This window comes from Brienomyrus brachyistius, chromosome 1, assembly GCF_023856365.1.
Source record: "Brienomyrus brachyistius isolate T26 chromosome 1, BBRACH_0.4, whole genome shotgun sequence".
Classification (NCBI taxonomy): domain Eukaryota; kingdom Metazoa; phylum Chordata; class Actinopteri; order Osteoglossiformes; family Mormyridae; genus Brienomyrus; species Brienomyrus brachyistius.
Genome location: NC_064533.1, coordinates 34,399,860 through 34,420,432, shown reverse-complemented (window position 1 = coordinate 34,420,432; position 20,573 = coordinate 34,399,860). Strand labels below are relative to the sequence as shown.

General features: G+C 41.2%; 1 protein-coding gene across 2 annotated transcripts in view; it reads left to right on the top strand.

Annotated features, from left to right (window-relative positions):
* The window catches only part of abca12 (ATP-binding cassette, sub-family A (ABC1), member 12), a 66,390-nt gene extending 53,039 nt beyond the window's left edge, over positions 1 to 13,351 (top strand). For both annotated transcript variants that reach the window (XM_049005986.1, XM_049005987.1), the window contains 19 exons: positions 44 to 133; positions 469 to 568; positions 1,423 to 1,547; positions 1,738 to 1,825; positions 1,975 to 2,083; positions 2,484 to 2,538; positions 3,278 to 3,455; positions 3,838 to 3,953; positions 4,677 to 4,839; positions 5,119 to 5,372; positions 5,527 to 5,728; positions 5,958 to 6,067; positions 8,268 to 8,418; positions 9,231 to 9,365; positions 9,517 to 9,620; positions 10,273 to 10,365; positions 10,455 to 10,560; positions 10,708 to 10,845; positions 11,929 to 13,351. In XM_049005986.1, the coding sequence (XP_048861943.1) occupies positions 44 to 133; positions 469 to 568; positions 1,423 to 1,547; positions 1,738 to 1,825; positions 1,975 to 2,083; positions 2,484 to 2,538; positions 3,278 to 3,455; positions 3,838 to 3,953; positions 4,677 to 4,839; positions 5,119 to 5,372; positions 5,527 to 5,728; positions 5,958 to 6,067; positions 8,268 to 8,418; positions 9,231 to 9,365; positions 9,517 to 9,620; positions 10,273 to 10,365; positions 10,455 to 10,560; positions 10,708 to 10,845; positions 11,929 to 12,036 (2,425 nt within the window). In that variant the 3' untranslated portion in view covers positions 12,037 to 13,351. The remainder of the gene's footprint in view (positions 1 to 43; positions 134 to 468; positions 569 to 1,422; positions 1,548 to 1,737; positions 1,826 to 1,974; positions 2,084 to 2,483; positions 2,539 to 3,277; positions 3,456 to 3,837; positions 3,954 to 4,676; positions 4,840 to 5,118; positions 5,373 to 5,526; positions 5,729 to 5,957; positions 6,068 to 8,267; positions 8,419 to 9,230; positions 9,366 to 9,516; positions 9,621 to 10,272; positions 10,366 to 10,454; positions 10,561 to 10,707; positions 10,846 to 11,928) is intronic.
* Positions 13,352 to 20,573: the final 7,222 nt, after the last annotated feature.

Below are 20,573 nucleotides of genomic sequence, written 5' to 3'. Positions count from 1 at the left end.
ACCTTTTTGTATTATTGATTGAGACATGTTTTCTTGTTAACAGCAATAAGAATCCTAACTCAAGTTACCTTGTAGACACAATGTTGTCCTTCCCTGGAATTGATAACAGATGCTTATCCAATCCTGCTGACCCGTATGTATTTTGTTGTCCTGGAGATCTTTTAATATATTTCTGATGTTTGCTGTCTGATGAACAAATTATGGTTTACAAAAGTCTTCTAAAGATCAAATACCAAAAGAGCAACAAAAAATGGTACTGGCATTAGAGCATTCATTTTGCTTTTTAAATTATTTAACAGAGTTTAACAGATAACATTTAGTACATAGTTAGCTATACAGAGCTTCACCCACTACTGAATGAAAGACTGGGAGATAGTAAGCACTGGCATGCCATGTGTGATTGCTTTTATAATGAGTCTAATGATTTTTTTTCAGTGAATATCACTCATTCTGTGCATGTCTCCTCAGGTCATGTTTAAAAACCAATACATATTGGACTAATTCCTGGACTACAAGTGGAAATACATCAAATGCTTTGCAGTCATGCCAATGTTCCACAACAGGACAGGTGAGTGACGGGCTGTTTAATAACAATAATAGTAGTAATACCTAAGGGCACTTCCATACCCAAAATGCATGCTGTTTGTTTTGAATCAGTCACTCTGAATTTCCATTATTGTAAAGGGTTGTGCAAAATTCAGAATTTATGTGTCGCAACTTATCCCATTCATGAATTGGAATTTAAATTGAATTGGTCAAACTCTGCAGGATGTTGAAGTGGAATTTGAATTGGAATGACAGAAAGAAGAATTTCATTCATTTTAGTTCAAAGAAATTCAACGCAACCACACAATATAAGAATGTAATTTTAGCAAAACTAATATATATTTTCAGGTCAAATTCACAAATTGAATCGGAATTTCAGGGTCATTCTCAAATCAATTATGAATGGTACACAGCCCTTTTGTTTAACTATGTGAATGTATGTTAGCGTTTGAATGTGTATGTGCTGTATTGTACTGTGGTGAGTGGCGTAGCATCCCTGTTGTATAATGTTACAGGGTGGCCCACTCTCACACATCTGGTGTGACATTCATGCTTTCAAACTTTTACCCTAACACAAGAAATCTTATGGCAAATCTATATTATTCCATTATGAATCTTAAATAGGTTATATCGAAAGTGTTGGGCTAGTTTGCAAACCCTACAGCCTATATATAAGGTAATAAAACTGTTATACACATGTAAATGCGTGTGCATGTGTGTTCTGACTGGTCTCAAATTTAAAATCTCACTCTAGCCAGCTGACCAAAGTTTGCAACCCTGCTGTTATTGCCAGAATGCTTAATTAGCATATACTAATATGTGGAGACTACGATGTAAAGTGAATCTGAGGTGCATTTGCTTACCTTTGCTCCTTAGGTCTGTTCCTTCGCCTACTACGCACCCTGTAAAACAGTCCCTTCGTCACAGATTATTTACAACTTAACAGGAATTGACACGGAGAAGTACTTGCTGACTACCACTAACAAATACGTTCGGGACAGGTAAATCATTTTCACATTGCCCCCCATGCTGCATGAAAATGCATTTTTTCTACCACATATAAAATACAAGTTCAATTGTGGCGAAAGTACCGAAACAAATCCAGAGATTTTTTTAAGGGCCCGTTTAAAAGGGGTGATAAGAGCATTAACATTGTGGACAGGTAAATCTAAGTTGTAAATCCTTACCTAGGTATGGTGGGTGGGACTTCGGCCAGCCACTTCCCACTGGTCTTAAACTGGACATCAATAATGTGCCTCAAAACAGAACTCTGACAAAGGTATCTTTTGATTCTTTTTGTGATCACACAAATTATTTACTGGCAAGTCATGCTGACAATAGTTTTTGCCCTTGTCCCTGTACATATATAAACTGATAACAAATGTAAAAGTACTGAATATTCTGTATCTGTGTTTGTGCTTTTTTTAGGTGTGGTACAATCCCGAGGGTTACCACACTATGCCAGCTTACCTCAACAGCCTCAACAACTTCATTCTCAGGTCCAATCTCCCATCATATAAGAACCCAGAGCAATATGGTGAGCAAAAGATCCATAATTTGTCTTTATTTATAGTTTAGGACTTATTTGCCTAACAGTATCACATACCCTTCAGTTGAAATCCACATTTAAAGTAAAGTTAATTTATTCCACGGAGAAGCAGAATTGTAAAGTGGGGTTTATATAGTTAAAAATTATAATTGATATTGCTACAACTACATTTTAACATCCACACGGCCAGTTGCTGTAATTTACACAGTCTTATGTCTAAGCAAAGATTAAAATGGAAGAGTCACCTCAGTGATCTATTTGCATCACGTACATACTGTACATACTGTACATACTGTATTGAGGGCTTTGAATGTGGTTTGCAATATCTTTTTGTGTAAAGGACGCAGTGTTAATTTGATTTGTGATTATTTTTATTTATTCCTTCCAGAAATATCTGTGTCCAGCTATCCTTACCCCGGCCAGGTTCTAAATGAAGATGTGATGTAAGGAAAACAAACATTTTGTTTATTTTATTGTCTTTGTCATGAATTATTTCTTCACAAATTTTCTTTGAAAAGGAAGCTTTTTTAAAATGTGAGATGCTTGAGAAATTGAAAGGTAATCAGAAGAGGTTGGGAAATAATAATTTAAATTGAAATTTCCCTGAAATATTCACAGCAAAGATTACAAAAGCAAAGAAAGATAGATTTTTTTTTCTCTAGGAAGTGGACTTTAAAGATGATTCTGTCCCTAGTTACAAATAATGTTTAAGAGCTCCTTTTGAATCCAGTAATAAAAATGTTCTGTAATATGCAGTAGCCTTTTATCACTATTCAGAGACACGTGGGTTTTGGTTAATGCCGTAGTGCAATTCATCATATTATGGAGAGGATTACCAAATTCAAATGCTCATCATTATTTGCTTGCCTATCAGTGGCATACTTATCAGCATTTAATAAGGATCACTTTCAGTAGATGAAAAACTAACACTTTAATAATATGTAATATAATGAACTGTCTTGTGCAAGCTATTTATGCTGTTCTGCAAAGTCCAGACACAACGTGAATTAATGGGCTGAAACGGTTCTTTTTTGTATCAACTTCTGTTGATACAATTACTGTTCTGCTGTTTGAGCAGGCTTGTAAATGAATCACCTTTTTCTGTTGAAGCGATTTCTTGTGCTAAAAATTCCTTGTGCCAGTTCAGAAGATTATTACTGATAATATTTTTTTTTCTGCCAGGGTACGGAGTCTGGTCAGCATCCTGGTGGTCCTTTGTATTCTTACAGGTTACTCTATCATGACAGCAAGCTTTGCCATCTATGAGGTCCAAGAACACCAAACTGGATCCAAGAGGCTACAACACATCTCTGGCATTGGAGAGCCCATGTACTGGACTATCAATTTCTTGTATGATATGGTGAGTTCTCAGTACACCCCTGAAAATCCTATCCATCTCTCCTTCACTCAGTGATATAATGGTACATTATTGAAATGCATTAACTTAAAAATATTTCCATAAAATATATAGTAGTTCTTTATATTTGTATAATGGCAGTTTGCCCGATTTTTATAGAAAAATTAGAAATAAGTAGGAAATAAAATGAGACTGTAGATAATTCCTTAATATGACACAGGAGATGATGTCACTCCTTTGTAAGGCTAATAATTAATAACAACACAAAACCAAGACCGTTTCTTTTCTTAATCCAGCATAATGCTTTTTTACACTGGTATGGTGCATTGTAGGAGGAAATTCTGCATGTAGATGAGAAGATGGATGGTGTGGTCTTTTCCCACAGGCTCTTTACCTGATCCCTGTGGTACTGTCCATTGCCATGGTTGCTGCCTTCCAGCTTCCTGCATTCACTGCTGGACAGAACCTGGCTGCTGTCACACTGTTACTGCTTCTCTTTGGGTAAGGTCTCATTCTCATCTGCTACGGAACCCTGTTGAAGTCTGAATAAGGTGCAGATCACAGCTGTTTTTCATTTACGCAGTGGAGATAGCTAATGTGAATTTTATACATGAATTAGATCATAAGTATTTTCAGTTCTAGTATGGGGCCAAAAAGCATATAGATTTCAAACCCTATCAGTCAATAGCATTGTAAAAACAGCTTGAAATGTGAGTAAAATGGGTTAAGACTGGGTTAAGACTGTCCAATTTACAGACTACTCGTACCTATGAACATAAACTCTATTATATTAAAAATTTGACCTCAGTATAATAGTTCGTAATAACGAACATATGCATTACTTTGTGATGCTTGTGGAAACATTGCATGCATACTTTTATTATTATTGTATAATTATTATTGTTATATATTGTATTATTATTTCTCTGACTTACAAATTTAACAAATGACAGAGAGACTTAGGGAACAGATCTCATTTGTAATTTGGGGAATGCCTGTATGTCAATATTTCTAAACAAAATTTTGATGTCTATGCTTTAATATTGACATTCTGGGCATTATTACATGTTATGTGTATTTTAAATGAGGGTTCACCCAAAGAAATTGGATTGCTAGAGACCATCTTGGTATTTAAGTCTGTTTCATCAATTTTAAACCAAAAATGAATGAATGCAGAACAGCCTCTTTCATGACCTTCACCTTCTCACCTTCGTTATCCTTCAGCTTTGCGACTTTCCCTTGGATGTATCTGCTGTCAGGGATATTGAAAGATGCAGAAATGGCTCTCATCACTTACATTTGCATCAACCTCTTTATCAGCATCAATACCATCATTTCCTCCTCTGTAGTATATTTCCTGTGGAGTATGAACAACCAAGCCGATCCGGTGAGAGAGAGTCATTAAGAATTACTTAATTGTGTACCTTCTGTATAATGGTTTGCACATATTACCTTTTAATAATTACAATTATAATTATTATTACTTCATACAGTACATATGTCTACATACATTTACAATAAAAAAAAAAAATCTTAAATAGCTAGCTTAGTTTATATTATTTTCTGACTGCCGATTCTCATAAAAAATAATTTAATACGAATTATTTTATTTGGATGATTTATAAATCCATGACTCCTTTTCCCCAAACTGTTTTTTCTCCTACAGAGTGTCTATGCAGTGTATCAGATCCTCAGCTACGTCTTCCTCATCTTCCCCCAATTCAGCTTTGGTAATGGGCTTATGGATCTGGCACGGATGGATATGCAGGTGCAAATCCTGAGTGCCTTTGGTGTGGACGCCTACCAAAGCCCCTTACGCATGGATAAACTTGGCTGGAACTTCATCTCCCTATTCCTGCAAGGCAGTATTTTCTTTACCCTTCGCTTGCTGCTCAATACTTCTTTCTTACGTCATATTAGGTAAGCACAAACGTAGTTTAACAATAATAATAATAATAACAATAGCTGTTTTTCCTATGTCCCTATATCAATATGCTAAAACATGACATTGAAGATTTTGAGGAGATTAAGCAGTTCAGAAGAATATCAACCTTCTCAATCTCATCCCCCATAGAGGACTCATATCTACTAAGAAGTCTGTGCCAGACACTAGCTTGAATGAGGATGATGATGTCGTGGCTGAGTCTGAACGTGTAACCAGTGGAGCAGCAAGTAATGACTTGCTGCAGATAAACCACCTGAGCAAGGTCTACCAGCACATGCGCAAGAAAGTGCATGCAGTGAAGAGGCTCTCTGTGGGCATTCCTGCTGGGGAGGTCAGTTTGGCATCCTCTTCCACCATCTATCAGGGAGGAATTTGAGACAGAATGCCTGAACAGCCTAGACTTAGAATACTGCAGCTAATGGGTATCTGCTTCAGTCTGTTAAATCCTCTTGTTAGATTGCATATGTTAAATGTTTCTGAATGCTTCTCCTGCAAAACATGGTACGTGAGGTTTTGCTTCTAAGGAGGAGAAATGTAACGCTAAACATGACTGTTTTTAGTGCTTTGGGCTACTGGGGGTGAATGGAGCAGGGAAGACGACCACCTTTAAGATGTTGACCGGTGACCTCAACCCAACAGATGGGACGGCACAGATCCGTAACTGGGATGGGTAAGCAATCTACTCCCATTACGCAATCATAAAAAGACATGAAGAAATAAATACATATTTTGGAATATCTTAAGTAAAATTAAAGCAATTTTACCCCTTTAAGCAAGCTTTATTAACATAATATCCATATATACAAAAAGCTTCCACCATGGATGATGTGCAGCTCAGAAAGTTAGGCCTTGTGTGCTTGTGGCTTGTGCAGGTTTGCATCCTGTGGCTGGCAATGTAATTAGATCGCTGTTTGGCCCTTAATCCCAATGTTAATGTAATTGGTTGAGGCTATTAACATTACTGGATGCATATGAAGCACCGGGACTATACTGTATATGCTATATAGACAAAAGTATTGAGACACATCTTAACTTAATCGCTGAATTCAGGTGTTTTATTGTGACCGATTGCCACAGATGTATAAAATCAAGCCCTTAGCCTTGCACTCAGGTTTACAAACGTTTGTGAAAGAATAGGTCATGTTGAAGAGCTCAATGAATTCAAATGTGGATGGACTGTCATATGATGCAAGATATTTCACGGTCAACTGGAAGTAGTATTATTGCAAAGTGTAAGCGTTTAGGAACAACAGAAACTCAGCCACGAAGTGGCTCTGTGATGGGAATAAATATTCCTTTTCTGAAGGCATCTTTGCTGTTAACATGTGACAAGACTTACCATGTGGTCTGCTTGAGGTGTGTTTGGTTCTCTTTGGTTTGACAGTGGTAGAAATGTGGCAATCAGTGCACATTTCATCACTGTACTCCGCAGCTCATTAAAGCTGTCCTCTTTGTGATATTCTTCAATGGTCTGTCGGAGGGTTTCAGTAAGGTCGGCTGCTTTGGTAAGATCAAGTTTAGGTGACTGGAGCATGTTTGACAAAAAGTTTGTTTGACCGAGCACCTTTCTGAACACTACAAGGAGCCCTACAAAAGTCAATTTGAGACTGCAATCCTCTTGCCTCTACAGCTGTCTGTGGATTGGTATCATCTGAAATTTCATCTAGCACTCTTATTAGATCACTCAGCCTATCCATAAGGTTTCTACATGCAGCATTGCAGCAGGCCAATCAGCTTTCTAACTGAGATATTGGGGGGGCAGCTTGGGGAGCAAACCCTACAGTAGAGGGGGCAGCTGCCCTCCCTTGCTCTCCATGTAGATCCACTCTAGAGCAGCTGGATGTGAGCATCACATCACCAAGTGCACTGCCAGGCATTGGATAAAGTGGTCTAAAGCATGCCGTTACTGTACTTTGGAGAAGTTGAAATGTGTCTGTGAAGTGATGATTCACGCTTCTCTGTCTGACAGCCTGAGGAATGAGTCTGGGTTTGGCGGATGCCAGGAGAATGTTACCTATCTGACAGCACTGTGCCAACCGCGAAGTTTGGTGGAGGAGGGATAATGGTATGGGGTTGTTTTTCAGGGGTTGGGCTCGGCCCCTTAGTTCCAGTGAAAGGAACTCTTAATGCTTCAGCATGCCAAGACATTTTGGACAGTTCTATGATTCCAACTTTGCGGAAACAGTTCGGGGAAGGCCCCTTTCTGTTCTAGGAAGATTGTGCCTCAGTGTAAAAAGCAAGGTCCATAAAGACATGGTTGGATGCATTTTGTCTGAAAGAACTTGACTGGCCCACACAGAACCCCGAACTGAGCCCCATAAAACATCTTAAGGTTGAAGTAAAACGGAAATTGTAAGCCAGGCCTTCACGTACGTCATCAGTGCCTGACCTCATACTGTAAGTGCTCTTCTGATGAATACTCTAAGCAAAAATCCCACAGACACTCTGAAATCTTGTGGAAAGCCTTCCCAGAAGAGTGGCAACTGTTATGGGTGCAAAGAGGGGGGCCGAGAATGAGATGTCATAAAGGTTTCTGTAGGTATGGCCAGGTGTCCCAATACCTTCCATCATATAGTGTAAATGCATAAAAACCATTAGGCAGGCACTGAAACATGTGGACATTTGTGCCTCTTGGTATCTTATTGTACTTTATTTTATTGTTTTATCCTCTCAGTTACTACCTCATAATATAAGATACTGGTAGATCGATGATATATTTATAATATTCTGCCAGCTACCGCTTTATACTATTTTTGAATTGTTATTCAAGTCGCTCTGTTTTTGTAGAAAACATGGGATGGCAATTGTATAACAATATTAAACGTTAACTATTCAACCTATCTATCTTATTTTCCCCATGTGACCTCAAGGAGTATGGTGGACATGATAGACTGCTACAGAAGAGGAATCCAAATCGGCTACTGTCCTCAAGTAGATGCACTGGATGACCTACTGACAGCTGAGGAGCATTTGTACTTCTATGCCTGCATCCGTGGCATCGCCAGGAGGGAGATGGACCAAGTAGGTTCTTGTTTACTGTGGATTTTTTTGTATGGATATATAGCCAGCTAGCCTTTCACCTTTTCATTTTAACATGGAACTAACTCCTAAACATTTTATTGCCTACAACTGCACACCATACAGACCATTTGCAGAAGCTGATGGGTTGTAATGTGAATGAAATTCCATCATAAAAACACCTAGACATTTTGCATATCTGGCAGAATAATTACAGTTCCTTGTTCAGTGGTGGCTTTCACATGGAGCAGCTGAAGTCTTTAACGTCTGTTTTTACCGAGCATATTTTTGACAGGCAAGTAGGCATACTGTAGTAGAAAAGGTTGTTTAGGAACAAGGGGGGGAAATATATGAGGGGATTTGACTATACTCTGCAATACACATTGTAAATCTCATCTGTATACCATGTTTCACGTTTCCAGCTGTCCAACTTTTAAAGTGAATGATTTCAGGTCAATGGTAACTGTCAAAATGTTGTAAATATTATGATTAGTTTTTCTGATCTTCCCCCAGTTCAGCTTTGGTAATGGACTTACGGATTTGTGACAGTAAAGCACAAAGAAATGTGCTGAGGATAACAAATTACTGATAGCTGTAACTGTCTTTTTGAGTTGCCCAACAAGTACAGCATTACAATAACAAATACTAAGGAGTTCACATAATTGTAACCTTTCTTCATACTGCAAGTTGCTTTGAATAAAAGTGTCAGATAAATGAATTAAATGTCAAATACACTGTAGTGTACTTGTGCTGTATATGCCAGGATCCCGTTGGTTCTATACATGTGATGTAAGTTCTGTTCCTGTTCTTTCTAGGAGGTGAACCACCTACTGAGAAGGCTGGAGCTTAACTACCACAAGAAAAAGACCAGTGGCAGCTACAGCTGCGGTACCCGTAGGAAGCTGTCCACCGCTATAGCCCTCATTGGTCACCCTCAGATCCTGCTTCTGGTGAGGATGACCACCTTCAATCAGTTTGTGCAGTAGCCTTGCAATCTATTTAAACAGTAAAACAATGATGCTAAATGTCTTGTGTACAGTAGGTACAGGGCTGTCACTCTCAGGGTGACTGCTGTCACTTACCATTTTTCCACAACTCCAGGATGAACCCAGCTCAGGAATGGATCCTCGCTCCAAACGCCACCTCTGGAAGGTCATCTCGGAGGAGGTGAAGGGCAAATGTGCCGTGGTACTTACCTCACACAGGTACCCTATTTTCTTGTCACCTATTTTTGTGACAATATTATGTACATGAATTTTGAAACATTTGTGTGCACTATATGAACATTATTTTCACCCACAATTCGATAAGCAGATGTGTAGTATGCCCAAAAATATGAATGAGATGCATACTATGATGCCTAACTCTATCACTTTTATAATCTTAAGCCTTTTAGAAATCATAATGGTAATGTTATTTAAATAATTAAAAAACAATGTATCAATTTAAAATATTCATGCCAGCACAATTTCAGTCGACATCATCGACTACGTCGACTAATCGTGCTAGCTCTAGTTTAAATTCACCCTGTATTGTTGCTACTAATAGTGAGCTGCCATTGTCTTGTATAATTCTTAATTTCCTAATATAAATATTGTTGTAAATGGATATTTATATTTTTGGATTACTGTGTATTACTGCATGTGTGGGTATATATTTCAGATAAATGTGTTATATGTGCATGTATTCATTACACGCACACAATAGTTTTTTAATTACTGTATAGATGTTAGCCGGTGGAATCTATGGCTGGTGAATACAGAATGATACATCTGAGTGTTGATTGTATTTCTATCTATACGGTATTAGATTTCTGAAGCCAATAACATGAAACTGACCCACATTTTTACTTTGCAGTATGGAGGAGTGTGAGGCTCTGTGCACACGACTGGCAATAATGGTTAATGGACAATTCAGATGCCTGGGCTCCTTGCAGCACATAAAACACAGGTAAGCGCTATGCAGAACTACTTCAAGCAATAATATAAATAATAAGGTATCAAGGGCTAATAAAAGTCTTTTTTTTCTTTATGAGTCAGATTTGGCAGTGGATTCACAGTTAAAATGTACCTGGCACTGGCCTCCAACAATGTGGAATTCATCACCAACTTCATGCAGCTCCATTTCCCCAGCACATATCTGAAGGTTAGAGCAGTAATTATAGGATTTCAAGCTATATAAATATTTAGTGTGTCCAAAAAAGGTCTGTACATTCTGTGGAGCTTATACAGCTAACAATGTAGTCTATGAGTGTGTCATCATCCATCGCGTGTCTACGCTCTCCCCAAAAAGGATCAGCACTCTGCCATGGTGGAGTACCATGTGCCAGTTGCCCCTGGAGGTGTGGCTTACATTTTTGACCAGTTGGAGTCCAACAAGATCGCCCTACAAATCAAGCACTTCTCTGTCAGTCAGACCACTCTGGATGAGGTGAGAAAAGTCAACAGTACATCTCATCATAAAACTAATCTCAGATTAGTATTAAGATTCAATTACCAACATATTATAAAATGATGCTAGAGGACTTCATGGGCTTGCTTATTTAATTGTTTATACAGTAATACCTCGGACTGCGAGCATAATTCATTCCGGAAACGTGCTCGTAATCCAAAGCACTCATATATCAAAGTGAATTTTCCCATTGGAAATAATGGAAACTCAGATTATTCATTCCACAACCCAAAAATATTTATATAAAAATTACTAATACAAAATATAAAGTAAAAATACATAAAACAAATTAACTTGCACTTTACCTTTGAAAAGAATCATGTATTGTGTGAGGGAGACGAGAGAGAGAAGAAGAGGATTATTTTGTAGGACGATTTTCACTATAACTAATGAAATCACTGCTATCTGTTAGCTCACTGGAATCTTTTTCTTTTTGTGTGACTTTAACAAGGAACCTATCCAATGACAGCTGCCTTTGCCTCCTTTTCAATTTCACGGAAATCTGGACATCGCATTCTCGTTAAACGCCTTTATTCTGGTAGTGCTTTTCTGCTAAATTTTGACTATATGAGTGAGGCACACCGACTGAGACCGAGAATGGGAAACGATTACTCACAATCCCACAGCGAGAGAGAGAGAAGAACCATCGGCTCAGTTGTGATTATGTCACGCTAAGCAGACAAAGCGTATATGTAATACTTGTATTGCAAGACCTCGCTCATTTATCAAGTTAAAATTTATTAAAAATTTCTGCTCGTCTTGCAAAACACTCACAAACGAAGTTACTCGCAATCCGAGGTTTTACTGTATGTTGCATTTTTTATTTTGTTAGTTTTTGTCTGTGCTACACAAAAATAAATGTTATTTATAAAATAAAATGAAGCTATTAGTCTAAGTTAAAAAATATTAAAGAATTCCTGTTATCGGTCACAACACAGGGAGTAGGGCTGCCACTAATGACTATTTTGCTTTTTATTATCCTGAACATAGATGAGCGTGAAAGTACCTCACAGATATTGGGTTTCATTCGTTTTTTTTCTGGTGATGTCATTCTCTCTCTAGGTCTTCATAAATTTTGCTCTGGGAAAGGTGGGCATGGAATCAATTCCTATCCACAGTGAAGGGTCAGATGCTGACAGCCTGGACTCCACAGAAGATCTCGAGAATTAGAGAGGAAATACCTGTTCACTTTTTTTGTACCTGTCCACTAAGTTATCATTACCTTCACACATTACAGAACAAGGCATCTATGAAATTCATGATTTCTTTAAAGCAATCATGTTATTTATGTTTTACAAATCATCTATGGTGTTTTATTGTATTTTAATTTAGACACATTGGAATTTTATGTAAAAACAGCACTATTGATTTAATGTCACAATCCACACATGGAAATTAGTTGTCACTACAATAATGTAAGACTAATGACTGAACACCTACATAGTTGTAACCAGTTGCAAGGGGTATTTTTAAAATATAAATTGTTAATTATATGATGAAAATATTTGGAAAACATACACTTTTCATGAATTTTGCAGTTACACTGTAAGCATCTTGTTGATAGTATAAGCTCATTAAAGAAATTCATTTAAAGAACTCTAATGAGAAATGTCACTGAATAATATTAATTCACTTGTTCAGAATCAACCTATCAACTGGCAGATACATTTCAATCATCCATCCATCCATCCATTTTCCAAACCGCTTATCCTACTGGGTCGCGGGGGGTCCGGAGCCTATCCCGGAGGCAATGGGCACGAGGCAGGGAACAACCCAGGATGGGGGGCCAGCCCATCGCAGGGCACACACACACCATTCACTCACACATGCACACCTACGGGCAATTTAGCAACTCCAATTAGCCTCAGCATGTTTTTTGACTGTGGGGGGAAACCGGAGTACCCGGAGGAAACCCCACGACGACATGTGGAGAACATGCAAACTCCGCACACATGTGACCCAGGCGGAGACTCGAACCCGGGTCCCAGAGGCAACAGTGCCACTGCACCAGCATGCCGCCCCACATTTCAATCACAACTCATAATTTCTAAGGACTCCATTAGGTAGATTTCAGACAGATTCTTTAAAACACATGGGACTCCATAAATGTATCGGACTAAGGATCACAAACATCCAACAATTATATATCTTGGACAGAAAGTATTCAATAATTAAAATGTGAAGAATATGTACTTACAGTATGAAGAGACTAAACAGCAAGCAAGTACTTAAACCAGTCATACCATATATCAGGAGATCAAGCTATAAAGTGTCATGAGATAGACCTCCAGAACCCAAAAACTACCTCTACCCTGGCTACCGAAAGACAGGGGACTGAAGATTATGACCACGGTCAACAATATTGCAACTGTCGACTCAAGCCTGCCAGACCATGCCAGCCTTCTGCAATTCCCACTTTCACTCCACCCTGTACTGTGATATTCTAATAAATGTTGCTTTCCTGGGGTGAGACTCCAATCCCTTGCTTGCTTGTGTGCCTCTGTTCCTGCAGAACACCAAAAACGGTTCTATGAAATAGAACTTATTAGGTACTTATTATGGATGTACCTCCTATGGTAAAAACAGCAATGCACTAATGCATTTCCATTGCATTCCAAGTTGATACACCAGGTGGTGGTAAAGAGCCATCCATATTAAACGAATAAATGAATGAATAAACAGATGTCTATCCAATAGAATAACTTGATGTCAACATTTTCTAAATAAATTACAGACTTTTCATATGTAAACAACTTTAGTTTTATTTTTGCCTCAAGTATAGGATAACGCTTAACACCACAGCTCGCACTGATCCATCTGTGAGGGGAAGTTCTATCACACAGTGATCCTTGTTTTTCCTGTACAGCCCTTGAAAAAAATTAAAAAACGTAAAAATCATACTGTCACGATCGCGGATAAAACGGGCGATCGGGCTTGCAGGCGAGCTCGTAGGAAGCAGGCAGGCAGAACCGGGGAAAAAAAACGGGGATTTATTCTGTAACAGGACAGGCAAGACGGAACACTAGAAACGACGCTCACCAACATCAATGACAGACAAGGAACCAGGGCAAGACATGGACTCAAATAGACAGGACTGACTGAAAATAATCGGACACAGCTGGGTACGATCAGGGAAGCACACGTGGATAATCAGGGGAGCGTGGCACACACGAGGATCGTACGAGCCGGGCATGACACATACGTGTTGAGCAAACGTTAGACAACAAATGGATCTACTATCCATGGAGACTGAATTAAGTCAAATCTGCTTATAGTTACTTCATTAAGAGAGATAAAGACCTGCTTTAATATAAATATTTTATTTATTTAAATAAATAAAGACCTTGCAGAAATGTGCAGTTCCAGAGTATTGATTGGAACAAACCAATACACACTCTCAAAAGCATGATACTGTATATAAGCTGAATGGTATGTTATACTGGAATATTGCCTATATATATATATATATATATATATATATATATATATATATATATATATATATATATATATATATAGTACAGTGTATTATCTGATACAGAATTTTCAATAAAAAAAGCACTATCACCAATAAACGATGCTATCACAGCGAAAGCGAGGCTGAGACTGAAGCGTTACCCTCTGTTTCCGCTGATACATGTGCCGCGTGACTCATTTCCCCACACGTACAAGTTATCTTAGGTCGGCGTTCACGGTTCGACTTCTGAGATTCAGATCGCGTTCTAGGTCATTTTGTTTTTGTTTTTCTTTGTTTTTTTTTTTTTTGTTTTTTTTTAACTGGGTGGTTCAACTTTTAAGAAATTCGAGTTCTAATCAGTTCGATAACTGAGGTACCACTGTATTTGTTTATGTTTCACAGTAACAGGATTGTTCTAAGGCCGTTCCCAAAAAGGGACGTATTGGATCCTCTGGCTATCCCTTAATTACTGGGTAATAACCTTACAAGACGATGTAACCAAACAGCATACAATGATGGTGAAATGATTAAAGAACAAAGCTGGTAAAAACAACGTAACACTTTGAATATCCTTGAAGGGTCCCAAAGCTGTACAAAATAACAAACCTGTCTTTCTTCAGGAAATGTTCAGCATTTATTTAAAAAAGTACAGAATTATTACAATTATCAATGTTACCCAAAAAGACTGTAAGCAAATTAAAAGATGTTTGTGTTCAGAGAATGTTTTATATACCAGAACAAGACACCAAAATGGTCTTCCTGGAACATGACTGCTGTGCTGCCATTTTTAAAATTCAAACCAGCAAGCTTAACCATTTCCTTCCAGACTCTTTTGCATACTGTGGTGAGTTTCATGATTTACTATAAACATTGTGAGATCTGGCAGGCTGCAGCCGTTTGCTCCCTGGCACTGACACGCTTTCGAGTTTAGTCAGAATCGAAGCTTGGTAAAGGGAACTTTAGGGTGCCCAGGTGAATGTTTTCCCACACTGAAATGTACTGAGTTTGTCATAGTGTGCAAATGCTTTTATGAACAAAAACAAGTATCTTAGTCTTGTTCCATGGTAATAAAAAACCATGTATAAAAACCTTCATACATATGAAAAAGTAAACTATATATCCCATTAGATAAGGTTTCAATGCAAGAGATTTTTTTTTTGTTCAAATGAACCATTTATGGTATAGTTTATGGTTAATTGGCAGACTCATTTTAATGACTTACCCAACAAAGTACAAGAAACCACTCTTTGTCTATCTTCACTGGCTCACTGTTGATGCTCACATCAAGTTCAAGTCCTTCATGCTGGCTTACAGATTCATCAATGGACAGGCACCCATACTCATCAAAAGGTTACTCAAGACCTAAACTATATGGACTAAAGTATTGGGACACCTGGCCATTACACCTGCAGGAACTTTGAAATCCCATTTTAAATCCATAGGCATCATTATAGAGTTGATTCTCCCCTTGCAGCCACAACAGCTGCCACTCTTCTGGGAAGACTTTCAATAAGATTTTGGAGTGTCTGTTGGAATTTTTGCCCATTCATTCAGAGGATCATTTTTGAAGTCAGGCATTTATGTTGGACATGAAGGCCTGGCTCACAGTCTCCATTCTACTCCATCTCATAGGTGTTCGACTTGGCTGAGGTCAGGGCTCTCTGTTGGCCAGTCAAGTTTTTCCAGACCAGACTCACCCATTCATGTCTTTATGGACCTTGCTTTGTTCACTGAGGCACAGTGCTGCTGGAACAGAAAAAGGCCCTCCCCAAACTGTTTCCACACAGTTGGAAGCATAGAACATGAGAAGATGTCTTGGTATACTGAAGGATTAAGAGTTCCTTCAGTGGAACTGAGACATCTAGCACTCCAGCAAAACTATCTCATACCATTATCCCTCCTCCACCAAACTTCACAGCTGGCACAATGCTTTCAGGCAGGCAACATTCTCTTGGCATCAGCATGACCCAGACTCATTTGTCAGACTTCCTGACAGAGGAGCATGATTTATCATTCCACAGTACACGTTTCCACTGCTCCAGTGGCAGCATGCTTTGTACCAGTCCATCTGACACATGATGTGGCTCTTGGTTATGTGAGACTTGTATACAGCTGCTCAGCCATGGAAGCCCATTCATTGAAGCTCCACATACAGTTTTCCATGCTGTGGTTAATAACAGAGGACGTTCGGAGTTATTGAGTCAACAGAGTGTTGGTGACTTATACGCACTATGTGCCTCAGCACTTGGCTACCCCACTCTGTTAATTTATGTGGTCTGACACTTTGTGGAACATCTAGCAGGTAGGAAATTTCACAAACTGACTTATTGCATAGGTGGCATCCTATGACAGTATCATGTTTGAATCCATTGAGCTCTTCAGTCCCAATACTTTTTTTCCACAGAGTTTATGTCCCATCTTGCTCCTTTCAGTCAGCAACTCAATGCCATTTGGAGCTCCCTCCACCATGTGAGAAGTGTCACTCCCAATGGTTCTCTTGTGTGGTTCCCTGATGGTGGAATCCAATCATCAAACTCCCACTATAACTTCAAAAAACGCCTAAAACTCATCTGTTTAATGAATTGTACTACTAACCTGATGCCTCTTTAGAGTCCCTGAATGTTGCACTTCTGGTTATTGAATAGTGTTGTAGGATCACACACACATACACACACACACACACACACACACACACACACACACAGCCAAGACCATCCCATATGTCATTATATATGTCATTTAAATGTTTAAAATGTATCCGTGTAAATATCTTGATATAATATGTAGGTATGTTCCTTTAAGTTGTGATGATCACGTGTCGGGCGAGCGAGCAGGGAAGCAAATCCACCAGACGGAAATAGCAAAACGGCGTTTTATTTGTGAAATGGGGAGCAACACATTAATTGTGATGTCACATTAATGAGAGACCTGGGGAAGCAGACTTCAACGCGGACTAAATACAGGACATGACATCAGAACAAATGCAAGACAGCTGATACGTTGGGAATTCACACATTCACACATTCCAGGCGGGCCCCAAGGAGAGCGGCAGACAGGAGGAGACCGGGAAAACAGGACCTGAAAAACAAGATGAAAGCATCACTGGGGAACAGGGAACAGAGCTGAAACACAGAATAATCACAAGGGCAGAAGCCAGGACGAAACCTGACACAAAACAGGAAACACAGACAGGCAGACCAGGAAGGGAGACAGAGGGGGAACACCAACAGGCGGGATGAAAGGGCCAGGAATGAACGGAGGGACCACAGAGGGACAAGGAGCCAAGACAGGAGGGACAAAGGGACGAGGAGCAGAGACAGGTGGGAGACAGGGACGAGGAGCAGAGTCAGGAGGCCAAACAGGACAGGATGGGGGACAAAGGGGAGCCCGAGGGAGCCACAGCGGGCAATGGGCGGCAGCAGGAAGGGCCGCAGGCAACCAAAAGGCCGAAGTGGGAGGGACACCTGTCAGCCACATGGTAGGAGCTGGAGCGGACCACGAAGGGGCCAAGGAGGAAGCCAAAGGAACCAACAGAGGGGGCAAGGAGGAAGATGAAGGGGGCACCAGGGAAGGTGAGGAGGGAGCAGAACGGGACCACCGCAAAGGCAAGGAGGGAGGGGAAGCCATATCAGGTGATGGAGCAACCACAGCAGGCGGAAGCGCCATTCACCAACGAGCTGAAGCAGAGGGACCCACCGGTGAGTGACGAGTCAGAGTGGGGGAACCCGCCGGGCAGCCGATGAGGCATCGGAGGCGGGACTGCAGGCAGTCGACAAGGTGACCGCGGGGGACCCGCAGGCAACAGCTGAGCAGGAGCCCGGGGGAACGCAGGCAAGCCGGGGGGGCGAGGACGGGTGGGACTTGATCCTTGCACCTATGTCCTCTCCCTTTACGGGACACTGACAAGCGGGGTTCTGGCTGGGATCGACTCTTCTGGGACGAAGGCGGAGGAGTCCTCCTCCTGAAAGAGTCCTTTGGGGCCATTAGGGAGGTCCCCGAGGGGTCCCACTCAAGCTCCTCCACTCCCTCCATCAAGGGAGGAGGAGCGATGATCTGACAGTCTGGGACCTCTTCGAGGACTGGAGCTGGAGCCGAATTCTCTTTGGGTGGAGCCGGCTCATTAGGAGTGGGCAGATCAGGGACAGACAGAGGCAGAGGGGCCTTGGGCGGAACAGGGACAGGCGGAGGCAGAGGGGCCTTGAGTGGAGTTGTAGCAGGCGGAGGCGGTGCCTCAGGCAGAGGTGTAGCAGGCGGAGGCGGCACCATGGGCAGAGGTGTGGCAGGGACCGCAGGTGTAACCGTGACCTCTGGCATGGGCATAGCTGCAACTGTAGCAGGGATCTCGGGCTGTGCAGCAGCCGCAGCAGGGAGCTCGGGCGGTGCAGGGTGCAGAGCAGTAACTGGAGGCAGGGCCATGGAAGGCACCTCAGGCAGAACAGGAAACACCGACTCTGGGCCACCAGGGGGGCGCCACAGGAGACTCAGGAACCACGGGTGGCGAAGCTGCAGGCAGTACAGGGAGCGCAGGCAGGACAAGCTGATCAAGCAGATCAGGCGTCGGCAGGGCAGGCAAATCAGGCACCTCAAGTGTGGGAACTGTGGGGGGCGCTGCAGGGACTGGAGGATCAGGCACCCCAGGAGTTAGTGTCGAGGGGGTCTGCTTTGTACTCAACAGGAGCAGCTTCCTTAGGGACATGGCGATCTTGTCCAACTTGTATGGAGATGATGTTGGAGTGAATGCTGCGAAGACTCCCTGGAGCTTCTGGGGCCTCGCATGCCGTCGGGTCCTCCATCATCCCCCAGAAGAGACTCTGGAGGTTGAAGTACATCCCAGCTAGGGACGTCACGGTGGGCGCCTGTGGAAGCCGGTCCGGGATTTCAGGAACTGGCTGGGCTGGAACAGGCAGGTCAGGAACAGGGACTTTAAGGATTCGTGGGACCTGTGGGATCATGTCCCAAACTGACCTGGCCCCTTTAAGGGCCAGGTGTGTTACAGGGAAGGAGCAGGTTGCCGGTGAGGGCTGGAAAGGAGCGGCAAAGCGGGCATCAGGCTGTTTCTGTGTAGAGGCGGTGGTTGGACAAGGGGAAAAGACCGCCGGATGCAGGATAGGAAGGGGTTCCCTCCAATCCCCTGTGGGGAGCGAAATGCTGGAGAGGGAGACGGCTCCTAAGGAGATCGTCAGTTCCGCTGTCGAGCTCCTCCTCCATCTGTCACATCTCCGAGATCATGTGCCTGGGGATCTTCTCGGACATCGGGCTGAGCAATCCAGTGAAGCACCTCATCAACGAGACCGAGGTAACACTCCTCGGTCACGGCAGGTGCTTTGTTCGTGAGGTCTGTCATTCTGTGATGATCACACGTCGGTCGAGCGAACAGGGACCAAATCCACCAGATGGAAATAGCAAAACGGGGTTTTATTTGTGAAACGGGGAGCAACAGGGGACACGCGTTAATGAGAGACCTGGGGAAGTAGACTTGGACGCGGACTAAATACAGGACATAACATCAGAACAAATGCAAGACAGCTGGTACATTCACACGTGAGTAATGAGGTGGGCGTGGCACACATGAGGACTGGACGCACAGGTCATGACATAAGTAGTCTTTCATTTTCTTAAAAATATATCTTACGGATTTTCTTTTTTATCTTTTCTATCTCCTGCAGGTTAATGAATGTATGTGTAGCATACAGAACTTAGGAAACATTCAAAGAAACATAACCATTTGTGTTAGTTAATGGCATGAATTTTATTAAACCGATGTGTAGAAAAAGAGTGCCTTTTTGTTTAACACTATTTGGCGATGTCTCCCCCTCTCCTGAGAATTCACCTCTTACATCAAAGGAATGAATTCATGTGATGTTTGAAATATCAAACAATGGTAACAGTCCCATGTTAACCACAAATTGTAACATACAAATGTTTAATTGAAACCACTGCTCTAGAAAACCGATGGCACCTCATGACCTGACCTAGGATTAAGATGTGCAGTATGGATTTGGAATTTGATTCGTTTGTGTTGGATATCGAATTACCAAAAGTGTTGATATCTGTCAATATATAACATTACTGTTCATACTATGTACCAATGGAGTAACCTACGCATATGCACAAATTTACACTGGACATTTTAGAGACACCAATCTACCAAAACCACTTGTCTTTGGAGTGTGGGGGGAAGCCTGTGCAAACATTACCCTAGAGTTCGAAAGTAAATGCCATATAATGTGTTATTTGGGAGTCCAAGTTA